At 48.1% G+C, this 13,008-nt stretch overlaps 1 protein-coding gene across 3 annotated transcripts in view; it reads right to left on the bottom strand.

The window, feature by feature from the left end:
- Nucleotides 1-4,804: 4,804 nt before the first annotated feature.
- The window catches only part of LOC138299176 (butyrophilin subfamily 2 member A1-like), a 143,070-nt gene continuing 134,866 nt past the window's right edge, over nucleotides 4,805-13,008 (bottom strand). For all 3 annotated transcript variants that reach the window (XM_069237269.1, XM_069237268.1, XM_069237267.1), the window contains 3 exons: nucleotides 12,126-12,146; nucleotides 11,406-11,432; nucleotides 4,805-5,328 (listed from right to left, as the gene is read on the bottom strand). In XM_069237269.1, the coding sequence (XP_069093370.1) occupies nucleotides 4,808-5,328; nucleotides 11,406-11,432; nucleotides 12,126-12,146 (569 nt within the window). In that variant the 3' untranslated portion in view covers nucleotides 4,805-4,807. The remainder of the gene's footprint in view (nucleotides 5,329-11,405; nucleotides 11,433-12,125; nucleotides 12,147-13,008) is intronic.

Genomic DNA, 13,008 nt, shown 5'->3' with positions numbered 1-13,008 from the left:
GGGCTCCTCCATGTTCTTTGCAAAGGGGCACCCTCCAGTTTCGTTACGTCACTGATTGCCACTGTAGTTCCTGACACTGAACAAAACTACTTTGTGTGGCAATATGCTCCTTGTGGAAGAGCAGAATGCGATCACTCACAGTAAAGCCAGCCGAAAGAGAGAGAAATAGAAGTTTAATAAAAACAAAATGTCTTTGTTAACACCAGACCTAATTAGGGACCAAGACCCACATGTAGGTAGCTTTTTGCATGTCGCAAACAGCGACTTTCGCTGTTTGCGACGTGCAAAAAGCACACTGCGATGCACAAACCTAGTTTTGCGATTCAGTAACCTGGTTACCGAATCACAAAACGGGTTTGCGACTCGCAATTAGTAAGGGGTGTTCCCTTCCTAATTGCAACTTGCAGTGCAATGTAGGATTGTTTTGTGACCGCGAACGCGGGCGCAAACCAATCGCAGTTTGCACCCATTTCAAATGGGTGCTAACACTTTCGCAAAAGGGAAGGGATCCCCATGGGACCCCTTTCCCATTGTGAATGTCACTGTAAACATTTTTTCAGAGCAAGCAGTGGTCCTGTGGACCACTGCCTGCTCTGAAAAAATTAAACGAAAACGTTTCATTTTTCGTTCTTGTTATGCATCTCGTTTTCCTTTAAGGAAAACGGGCTGCATTACAAAAAAAACTGCTTTATTGAAAAGTAGTCACAGACATGGTGGTCTGCTGTCTCCAGCAGGCCACCATTCTTGAGGGGGTCGCAAATTGCGACCCACCTCATGATTATTCATGATGTGGGCATTTGCGAAGCCCTTGCGAATCACAGATGGTGTCAAGGACACCATCCTACATTCGGATTTGCGACTCGCAATTTGCAGGTCACAAATCTGAACCTACCTACTTGTGGCCCCAAATTCTTAAAGAAAGTCACAAAAGTGCACCCATGGTATATGTCGTACCCCTATAAAATATTTGTGAACTGTATTTTAGCGTGGGTAAATACGATGTGTAGATTTGCTCATGTGAAAATCTATTGAGCATTTGCAAGTTCATTTTCCATCCAGCCACTTTCTTCCCAACCCTGGAAGAAGTTCTAATTCTGCCATTGTCAGGAGTAAATGTCCAACCTTTCTTATTATGGGAAAATATTAGAGAGAAGCTGGTAAAAATCTTTAAAACATGCAGGTTAGTAGGTTTGCAGACTCAAAGGCATTCCAGCCCTGGAACTATTACTTACTGCTTCCTCCAGCCCCAGTATGCAGATCTGCAGAAAGGTGGCAAAATAAGGAAATTGCTACAGTAGGGATTGAAACTCCAAGTATTCAAGCCCTACTATGGTAGTAGCCATGGCATAATCAGAGAGGCTATTAATTGCTGCCATAATTTGTCGCCACACTACATGGTACCAAAGGGACAAGTAGATCTTTTTACAGGACAAGTAGATTTGAGAAGCAACCTGTCCCCTGGACAATTAGATATTTTAATAAATTCCACACCCCTGAGGGAGAGAATGGAATCTATCCTGAAACCCAAAAACTCTATCGTTTGGGATGGTCTCAACAATGACTTCTGCACATTGATAAGGAAACCTAATTCCTGCAACAACGTGACTGTCCAATTCAGATGTGTCAGTAACGTCGTTGCATCCTGCGCCATCAGTAAGATGTCGTCCAGATATATGATAAGACAAACTCCCTTGGTTCTCAACCATTCCACTACCGGTCTCAAGAGTTTTGTGAAGCACCAGGGGGCCGAGGATAGACCGAATGGGAGAGCCATGAATTCTAGGCAACGCCCCTTCCACTGGAACTGAAGATACTTCCTGTGGGGTGCAAAAATCGGGATTGAGAGGTATGCATCTTTTAGATCTAAACAAACCATCCAATCCCCTTCCAAAAGAATGCCTCGCAACATGTGGATCCCCTCCATCTTGAAGTGTCTGTAAACAATCCAAGAGTTGAAGTCTTTCAGATTTAACACCAACCGGTGACCGCCTCCTTTTTTGTCTACCACAAAAATAGGATTGCAGAATCCGGTAGGGTGTGGAGTTGAAAAGGTTACCGCACCTTTGTCCAACAATGCTTGCACCTCTAGATCTATAAAATTCTGATTTGATTGGGAAAAACACATGTTTATCGGAGGAGCATGTTGGAACGGAGTGCTGAGGAACTCCAGGTGAAAACCTGACACTGTCTGAATAACCCAGGGGTCTCCTGAAATCTCTCTCCATTTGTGCACAAACAGTCTGACTCTTCCCCCAAGAATAACTTGTGAATGAAGAATAATTCTTACCGGTAAAGGAGGCGTCTTGTATAGCTGCTTGCTGGCCTCTACGGTACCCTCTGCGGAACCTGGGTCTTCCTCCACGGGGTCGTGAAGGGTAGAAAGTGGTGTCGACTTGATCTCCAGACCAGTTACCTCTACCCCTCGGGTAGTAATTTTGGGGACTGACAAAGTTACCTCGGCCTGGCATTCGTCCTCCGTAACGCCCGGCCCTGACAAAAAGGCCCCTTCGAAAAACCTTTTTAAGGGACAGTTGAGCCTTGTCTAAAGTCGAAAAGGTAGAGCAAAATTTGGCCAGTTCCTTAATGAAGGAAGAGCCAAATAGGAGACCCTCAGCTGCTGGTCCCGCCTCGGAGGAAGCCAAGTCCACTAGTTTAGGGTCCATCCGCATCAGTATGGATGTCCTGCGTTCGGTGGAGATAGCACAGTTTGTGTTACCTAAAAGGCAAACTGCTCTCTGGGCCCAACCCAATAAAACATCAGTGTTCACTCGGGTGCCTGATTCCTTGGATGTGGTAGCCAGATCTAAGATTTTTGTCAATGGGCCTGCCATGTCTAGTAATTTGTCCTGGCAAAGGCGCCAGGATCTGTCTAGACCCTTTTTGGGATCCTTCGCGTATTTCTTCATGAAGGTAATCAAAGTGGGGTCAATTTCGGGAGTTTCCGCAACATTATTATCTAGCTCTGGTCTGGGGCATTCCGACTTGAGTCTGGAACGCACCTCTTTATCAAAACCTTTCCTTAAGTTTGCGTGAACATAAAGTGCTACCTCAGGAGTTGGAAGCCAACTCGAAGATCTAGGGTGTATAATCTCTGATGGGTTAAAATCTAAAATTTGAGGTGTAGTAGAGGTAGTTTTTGATTTTTTATTAAGGTTTAGGGTGGTAATATCGTCGGAATCCGGATCATCTGAGTCTCCCGATGAAGAGGAATTACGTTGGGAGCTATAATTGTGCTCTGCGCTTCTTTTCTTGCGCAATTTTTCGAACATGTCGGCATGCAACTCTCCAACAGGATCCTCCTGTGTAATATTCCTAGATTTTGATTTTGTAGGAGCAGGAGTAGTAGTGTGTTCGGAGGAGGGGGAGGGGTCCCCTGCCATCCAGCCCTGCGTTTGGGCATATTCTAATAATTGGCCTGAAAAGGGGCCAAGAGCTCTAGCCAGAGCATCATTAACCGACTGCTGCACTCTTGAATCTAGTGCTTCAACCAAATTTATCTCTAGTTGGTTGTCGGTATCATCAGGGTAGAACCCTGCATCCTGGTCGCTCCATTGAGCCATAATGAGAAAAATATATGGCCAGAAGACAAGAATAATGACAGGGGGAGTGAAAACACCCCAGCAGGTGCACTAGCAGGGCAAAATTAAATATATATATATACTTAAAACCTATCCAAAGAGAGCCAAGTTTATATATATGCAACAATGAAAAATCACTGAGAAGGATGCCTGCAGAAAATAATTATATCACTCTAGGCCCAGCCTTTGTAAGAAATTTTACAACCCAGTAAGCTTTTTCCTTAACTGGGCGTGGGGGAGGAGGTGAGCAGCTGCTCCAGGCAAACTCCGATGCCTCACGCGCTGTCAATAAACGAACCGATCTCATGCAGAGTCAAAGGGGAATGAGACTGGTTCGCAGATGACGCGCGCGTTTGGCAACACCGGTTGCCAGAGAAAACAGACTGCGTGTCCAACACGCAGTCCTCTCCCGGGTTCCCTTCATAAGGGAAAATTCTATTAAAATAATCACTCGGCGGGAAGCCGAAAAGAAATGTGCAGCGCGCTCGGCATGTTTAAATAGAAAAAATCAATAGTCAAGAGAATTCCCTCCGCGAGGGAAAATCAATAAAGCACTTAACACGGCGGGAAGCCGCTTGTCGAGTGCGCGCCGCTCTTGAAGAAAAATCAATAAACACAATTAACTCGGCGCGAAGCCGACACCAAAGGATTAATATGAACACTAAGGCGCGCCGACTCGCGGCGCCTGTAATATTTAACACATTTAAACTTCAATTCAATACAAATGATAAAAGAGTTAACATAAAGTGAAAAGTTACTTATCTGCTGCGAAGCAGCAAAGAAAGAGGATATAACGTTTGAGGTTATGGACTTTATGGACTAAGGTCACTATGGTTGATTGGTGCATGTGACTTATACACTACAGCACCTTGGGAAATGTTTTTTGTTTAATCGTGTTTTAATTGGCTGCTGTGAATTTTCAGTAAAGAAAGAGAAAGCATAATCCGAGCCTCCGGTCCTGCAATGAATAGAGCTACCAGCGGAGGGTTCTGTAACAGCAGTCACTGAGAGGCTGTTCGAGGGAGCTCCATGTTTCCTGTGTTCCTGAAGGAGTAAAGTATATTCTCATTCCAACTAAGCGAGGTGTGACAGCGTTGCATTTTAACAGTCTGTATTACAGTGGCTTGGGGCACACTCCAAATGAGGTCTGAATTACAGCGGCTTGGGGCACAATTCGAATGAGATCTGTATTAACAGCGGCTTGAGGCGTAGTCTGAATGAGGTCTGTATTACAGCGGCGTAGGGCACAGTCTGAAAGAGGTCTGTGTGTCGCAGATCCAGAAGAAAGGAAAGACTGTTTCAGAGAAGCTGGTATGAAAGATGTGCATTTTGATAAAGTTGTCTACACTATAAAAAGTCAGCTGTCCCCGTTGGTAATCTAAGAACACCCCAATCTTCTCAGACTTTGCTCTGAGGGGCAGACACACCTCAGGAGAGGTGAGAGCCCGGTACTGCCCCTTGTGGAGCTGCAACGCCCAGATTCCCGCCTCTGAAGAGAGTCTGACAGCAGATTTCCGCTCCACTGACTGTGCTGCAGCCCCAAGGGTCAAGTATGCCTCGTGGTCAACCTCCACTTCCCAGAAGGCCTGTCCCGAGTTAAAGCCCTCTGCTCCCAGGATGCAAAGTCGAGTGTCAAATCGCTGAGGAAGATCTGGGTAGGGTTGACGCCTTTCTACACAATTTACACTTTTCCGATCCTCTGTCAGGATGAGGTAAGGGCTGGCTGTGTCGGGATCCAGTGTCACATTCACTAGGGAGAGAAGCAGAAGAGGTGATCAGATAAACATAGGGCTGGTTGTCACAATCTCCAGGTCAAGAATATGGACCTGCAAATTTATCAGTTGCCCAATACTGACTACCAACATATCCTCAAGATAAAAATAAATAGGGAAGGATAGATTTTCTATTCTTAACCTTTTTGCGTTTTAGCAATTCCACTGGAAGAAAGCTACTGCAGGGGTACAGAAGCATAGTACAGAGCAGGAACTAGCTAAATCTTTCACACAGCTTTGCTTGGCAACAGGAATCCTTTTAATGTCCTGCACGTGTAGAGGTAGCTTTACTGCTGGTAGGGACCACTGTAATTATGCGGCTGCGGCTCTGGTATTTCCGCATGAGCATTTGCCTCACAATCCAGCATGTGCTGCATAATTCCAAAATTTTAACAAAAACAAAAAAATTGCTTCTAATTCAAAGAGAGCAAAAGTTACTAAACACAATTAGAACATTGGAAGTTGGCAGCTCCATTGAAAACAATGGAGTGCTGCGGGCTTTTACTGGCCGGTAAAAGCCCGCAGCACCAACATTCCAATGGGCTTTGTTCACAGCAGCAGCTGTGAACAAAGCCTCACGGAGCCCGAGGGGATTCTAATCCCCTCGGGCTCCATGAGCAATTTGTTTTTTTTAAGAGAACATTCTGCCCTGAGTGGCAGAATGTTCTAATAGCCTTAGAACCCGCCATAGCGGGCTCTACCGGCTATTAAAGGCCCTTTCCCTTGTTAAATGCCCTCGCCTTCGGCTCGGGCATTTAACTCGGGAGCGGGCCTTTAATAGCCTTTAATAGCCGGTAGAGCCCGCTACGGCGGGTTCTAAGGCTATATGCATCACAGTTCTGCGCAGCGACAGATCATTTGCAAAGATTAACAGGTCACATTTTATGCTAATCTGGAACTAAGGAGGTGCAACTTTGGCCAGAAAGTATTAATAGTTTGTAAATTACAAGACAATGATGTATATCTGCTATGGATTGTGCAGCTTCATACCACATAACTTCCCTTTTTTTGTTTGAGATTCTTGTCAACCATCCCATAAAATCTGGTCCTCCTCTCGTGATCAAGACAGACCACCTTGTGCATCACCATCCAATACCCGAGTCCTGCACATCGGTCATGACCGTATCGCCTCCTGCTACCACCATAGCCCCCCACGCCAATTTTCAATTACCAAAATGTTCCATTGGCCCACACTGTGAGCTAGGTCTAGGCTATATAATACATGTGAACATCGTTGGTTTGGTGCTCGGGTCTCTGCTGTTATGGTGCTGCAAGTGACTTCAGAATTAATAGGACACCAAAACCTCCGTCCTCAAAAGCTGTGCCTTGGGGCCCAGCACACATGTCAAATAAGAGTGAAACAGCAGAGCAACAAGAGTATACTGCCCCTGCAAGTCTCCAGACTCTTTGCACTGTTCAACCTCAAGTGCCTGAGGTTCAAGTAATCGGACACACCCCAAGCCCGCAGTTCAGCTCCCAACTTCCAGAATGCTGAGCAACCAAACAACAAGTTTCACTGTTTCTGTGTGGCCAGTGGCCAGTAATCATGGGGCAGATAGTGATCCTTGAAAAAAAAAAATGTAAAGTCAAGTCAGCAATGTATTGTACTTATTTATATTTTAACCTATTTTAGATAATGTAATATGGGATTAAGTCTATACAGACAGTATTTTCTATGGGGCATTGGTGCAGTGGTTGCTGGACTTACTACTGTTTCTGTCCTAGCAGTATTAACTTAACAGTCAACACATTTGGCTCGACTTCCTTTTTCAGGCGGTGCAGCAGGGGCGGTTCCTGTGCACCGGGTCTCTGCCCTCATTTCGTTGGGCATGCGGATGCTAAATGCTAAAAGCAAAAGCAATTAATATTCACATGCCTAACAAAACAAATGTGTACCTCGGTGCCTGTCTTTTTCTCATGCTCGCTTGAGAGTCCGGCAGTCAGGCCATGTCCCAGGCTATGCTTTCTTTTGGTTAAGTAGGGCTGACCTAGCGCCAGCCCAGGTCTGCTGTAATTGGGAGTCTTTGTTGACCACCCATTAATGGCGCGCAGCATTGTCATATTTTAGAAGCAGCCCCAGCGCGTGGGGCATCAGCCGTGTACTTCCCGGGGGTGCTTGTCAGCCACTACTGAGGCTGCGTCACCATCTCACTCTTTCCCAGGATGTCATGCAGGGAGGGGGTTAAGGGAAGAAGCATCCCCGACCCCACTCCACCCCACCCCCTGACGACCTGGGAAGCGCTGGGGTTACAGGTAGAGGCTGCTTGTGGTTCCCTCGTGACCAGTGCTTAATTTGTAAATAAAGATGTGCCGGTGCTCAAAGCCCTTCTCTTAAACACGAGGCTGCTGTAATTAAATCTGCCAGCACTGAATACTGAGGCAGTGTAATCCTGAAGCCACCTTGGGCCTCTTTAATCCATTTACGGCCACCCCTGCCCCTTCAGCTCATCCTGCAACTTTCTACTTTCTCCCTTCATGACGCTTTTTCGTTTTTCCCTTTTTCCGTCTTTCCCATTTGTGTCTTTTGCTCGCAGCAAATGCTTGAGGCAGAAGAATAAGCCCCGGCCCTCAAGGTGCTCAGCACCGGAAACAACAAGCACAAATTAAGCACTGCTCGTGACTGTGTTTTATACGGCGAGGGCTGGGGCACGGCAATATTACACTGGGACACGTACGGTAAGACCCCACCTTTGATTAGCCCTTAACATACACTCGCCCTTCTCCACGCTTGGATCACTGGACTTTTCGTAAAGTCCTAGTCATCATCATCATACAAAGCTTAATTCGGTCATCACAAACCATCAAAGCATACAAAACAAGAAACTCCACATCAAATCACATTAATAAATACAAAGAGATGAAAGCCTGGATAAAAATGCTAACAACAGATAAAAACCAACCAGTCCCCAGGCCCCGGCCACTAAGAATACAAAATTTCGTATTATTAGACATGATTCATTACACTCTTATTTTCAAAGAGACAGGCACGTGTGCACCAGACATGCATAATTGCCACAGGTTATTAACATAATACATTTGCAGACTCTTTTTAACAATCGGGTGCGTATGTCCCATGCAGCCACAAGGAACTTGCTAACTGCCAGCACCATAACAGTAGAAGTATCACTTTTTAAAATCCTGAGGGCAGTGACATATTGTCTCGTCCTAGTCAGCTCAGGGACTCCACTCTGAGGCAGATTGACGCACCGGAAGTAGGGGATGTTGATGTTTGTCCTGTATCCCTCAGCCCTTGCGCTGCTCCTACATCCCCTCCAGCACCAAACAGTGTATAAAGAAAGTTTACATTTTCCTGGGAGCGCAGCTGAGTGCCTGGCACACCTAGGTGCTCCCTCCTGCAATTAAGTTGTTTTCATTCTCCTCGCAGTAGTATGTGAGCAGTCTGTTCACTGCTGATGCCTGCTTTTGTCACACATTCTGCAGTGCTTTTACTCCAACAAAGAGTGAGGCATTGACTTAAGGGAAGCCAACCACTACATGAACCAACCAAGAACCCGACATTCGGCGCGTGCCACATTAGAGCTTGGGGGGGGGGCTGGTCGCTCTTTTCAGATGTATAAAGTGATTTAAGAACCAGTGCAGGCTGTAAATATGAAGCAGTTATCTTCTGGCACTTTTTATACAATGTGGGGCATATTTATACTCCATTTGTGCAGAATTTGCGTCATTTCTTTTTACGCAAATTCGGCACAATGCATATTTATATTTTGACGTTAGTTCCGTCTAACGCCAAAATATTGGAGTTTGCACCATTTTTTAGATGCATGAACCTACCTTGCGTCAATGAAATGCAAGATAGGCGTTACCATCTAAAAAAATGGTGCTAACCAATCCCCCCATGCTAAAATGACTCACGGGTGGAAAGAGGGGCTAAATAAAAGGTGAAACGCTTGACCGCCACTCCCCAGGGCCGTCTCCTGCTATGTAACGGGATGCCCACCCCCAGGATATAGCCGTTAGCTGTTCCTTGGTGGGAGCTTTGACAGGTCATTTCAAGTCAGATCAAATACTCTGGTTCCAGTAAGCGAGAGCTGTCAAACAGCTCTCCTCCACTCGGAATGGAGGTTTTCTGTTTTCCTGCCTGCACACATGCAGGCAGGGAAACAGAGGAAATGGTTGCTCTAACAGACAGGGAGCTTCATGTTTAGAAGCTCCCTGTCTGTGACAGCAATGTCAGCTCCTGCAGGAGGCAGGGAGCCGACTGGGGCTGCAGGGGCCTTGAGGCTCCCCCCATGGTCTGCCAGGGGGATGGGGACCCCGGAGGTCACCCTGGACAGATGGCCGGGCCCAGGGGGATGGGGTCCCCCGGAGCTGAAATCGGCCCATGGAGGGAGGCCACATGAGCCCATTTGCCCCCCAAAAACAATCTTAAGGCCGGTTCCTGAGGGATGGTTTCCCCAGGTCCGAAATTGGCTGGGGGAAAGAGGGTAGTGTGGCGCCATCCTCCATTTAATGAAGGCTGGGCCCCGGGGAATGGGTTCCCTGGGGCTGAGATCAGCCCAGGGAGGGGGACCGCATGGACCCTCCGTCACCCCAAAAAATTATGGGGGTCATTCTGACCCTGGCGGTAAATACCGCCAGGGCCGGGGTCGGCGGTAGCACCGCCAACAGGCTGGCGGTGCTCCGCCGGGCATTCTGACCTCGGCGGTACAGCCGCAGCCAGAAGCGGAAAGCCGGCGGTGTACCGCCGACTTTCCGCTGCCCATGGGAAACCGCCATGGCGGCGCAGCTTGCTGCGCCGCCATGGGGATTCTGACACCCCATACTGCCATCCTGTTCCTGGCGGGTCGCCCGCCAGGAACAGGATGGCGGTATGGGGTGTCGTGGGGCCCCTGGGGGCCCCTGCAGTGCCCATGCCAATGGCATGGGCACTGCAGGGGCCCCCGTAAGAGGGCCCCACTTAGAATTTCAGTGTCTGCTTTGCAGACACTGAAATTCGCGACGGGTGCAACTGCACCCGTCGCACCTTCCCACTCCGCCGGCTCCATTCGGAGCCGGCTTCCTCGTGGGAAGGGTGTTTCCCACTGGGCTGGCGGGCGGCCTTTTGGCGGTTGCCCGCCAGCCCAGTGGGAAACCCAGAATGACCGCCGCGGTCTTTTGACCGCGGTACGGTCTTCTGGCGGTTCCCGCTTGGCGGGCGGCTCCCGCCGCCCGCCAAGCTTAGAATCAGGCCCTATATGTTGAGGCCGTGTCCTTGGGGGCTGAAATCAGTTGGGGAGGGGGGCCGCCCAATGAGGTAGCACTTACTAACTAAGCAGTAGAAAGTGCTCCAAATTGATAGAAATTATTTGAAAAAATGTGGACTCTTGTTGGATAAATGAGCAGGTGTGCTTCCATTCTGGCCAAGATGCTCATTTCACAGAAATTCAACCTCAACAGGAAGCACTTACAAATATAAACATACCAGGTGCCCCAATTGAAGCTCTTCTTATGGAAAGGACAAATGATCCACGCCCTCGCCATGCGCTGCTAATTACCCCAGATATTACAGCACTCATGACAACTTTTACAACGTCAATAAAAATATCAATGAAACATTAGAAGTCAAATTATTTAAGACAAACTGTGTATGGCGGGGGCACAAGTTACAGTTACATTAGGCCGCAAGTTATAGTTACTTGAAATAACTCTAACTGCTGAATTTCTCTGTTTTTGTGTGAGTAAATTCAGAACCTAACTATAAAGTCCTTGTAACCTTTAGTTTAAGTGAATATGTATGTTAAAGTGGGTTCTGCATCCAAGTAAATTGCAGAACAGATAGTTATTACATCTGACAGAGGTCACTTTTAATTAGGCTTTAAACTTCTATCTATTACTCCCTCACTCTCCAATAGATATATTACAGCTCATGCACAACTTTGTTAACACCCCATATTGCCCACACTGCAATCTAATACCCTTCAAAACAAACACCTCTACAGAGAAGTGCTCTACCCCTCCGGCAAAGCACTCTGGTGAGTGGTCAGTTGTATGAGCACTACACAAATGCAACAATAGTGCAGATGTTACACAGTATAACACAATGATGGGGAGTTACCTGCGTAGGTCCGAGCCCGCCAGTAATCTGAAACCAAATAAAAGAGAACATTTAATACACTAGAAAAGTTTAGAAGTGAACATAAAGGGGGTCATTCTGACCCTGGCGGTAATTACCGCCATGGCGGAGGTTGGCGGTAGCACCGCCAACAGGCTGGCGGTGCTCCACCGGGCATTCTGACCGCGGCGGTACAGCCGCGGCCAGAAGCGGAAAGCCGGCGGTGTACCGCCGACTTTCCGCCGCCCATGGGAATCCGCCATGGCGGCGCAGCTTGCTGCGCCGCCATGGGGATTCTGACAGCCCATACCGCCATCCTGTTCCTGGCGGTTCACCCACCAGGAACAGGATGGCGGTATGGGGTGTCGTGGGGCCTCTGGGGGCCCCTGCAGTGCCCATGACAGTGGCATGGGCACTGCAGGGGCCCCCGTAAGAGGGCCCCACAAAGAATTTCAGTGTCTGCTTTGCAGACACTGAAATTCGCGACGGGTGCAACTGCACCCGTCGCACCTTCCCACTCCGCCGGCTCCATTCTGAGCCGGCTTCCTCGTGGGAAGGGTGTTTCCCGCTGGGCTGGCGGGCGGACTTTCGGCGGTCGCCCGCCAGCCCAGTGGGAAAGCCAGAATGACCGCCGCGGTCTTTCGGCGGGAACGGCTTGGCGGGCGGCGACCGCCGTCCGCCGCGGTCAGAATCACCCCCAAAATATGCAGTCTAGGAACTTACCTAGCTCTTCAGAGAGGATCCCTGGGGAAAAAAATAAACAGGCGACACGTTAGAGCTGAGGTGGACTGGAAAAGCAGTAGAGAGAAACTGGTGAAGGCTAAGCCAAGCGAGCAGCAGTTGGATAAAACAGGAACACTTTTTGTAAGAGGCTATCACTTAACTAGCAGACCTTACTGACCACCAGGACAGAGCAGCGGGAACAGGAACGTATGTGGTACGGTTAGTCGTTATATCTATAGCGCTTTTGTCCATCACCCAGGACCTCTCCCAAGCAGTGAAATAGGTACAAGTTAGCCATTATAGACACATTTGTTCCAGAGCAGTGTTGTGCATTTTAGGCCTTCTTGGACCTGCTTCTCTGGAAGTTTTCTTCTTCACACTCTTGGGATGTCGGCCAGTAAGGCTGAGGACTGGGCCACCATTGGCCCGCATACAGTCCATCTCTTTAAAACGCAAAAACTCTGAATTGTAATTACGAGAGACTTGTACTTAAAATGTTACTCTCATTCTTAAAACATTGGGGGGCATATTTATCACAGTGTTGAATTGCCCTTGCAAGGGGGCGCAGGGTGACACAACACTAAAGTCAGAGTTATCAAGTCATGCAAGGCTACCTTGCATGGCCCTGCTTGATGGCTTGGTAAATGTGGAGTTTGTGCTGCCTTGCGTGGCGTTCCATGGGGGAGTGTGGGTGTCCCCACGGAACCACCCATGGATTTTGGTGCATTCCCAGATATACCATTAGTGGTAGACCTTAGAATGCGTGAAAATGTAACGCCTAACCAGAGGTAAACACCTCTGAGGATTGTTTTTGTGCAGAAAGGGTCCCTTCCTGCACAAAAAACAATCCTGCCTGCAGCGCAAGGGCACCCTTTCACCATGA

The sequence above is a fragment of the Pleurodeles waltl genome, chromosome 6 (genome assembly GCF_031143425.1).
Source record: "Pleurodeles waltl isolate 20211129_DDA chromosome 6, aPleWal1.hap1.20221129, whole genome shotgun sequence".
Lineage (NCBI taxonomy): Eukaryota > Metazoa > Chordata > Amphibia > Caudata > Salamandridae > Pleurodeles > Pleurodeles waltl.
Note: the sequence above shows the minus strand (reverse complement) of the source record. Positions and strands in the feature narration are given on the sequence as shown.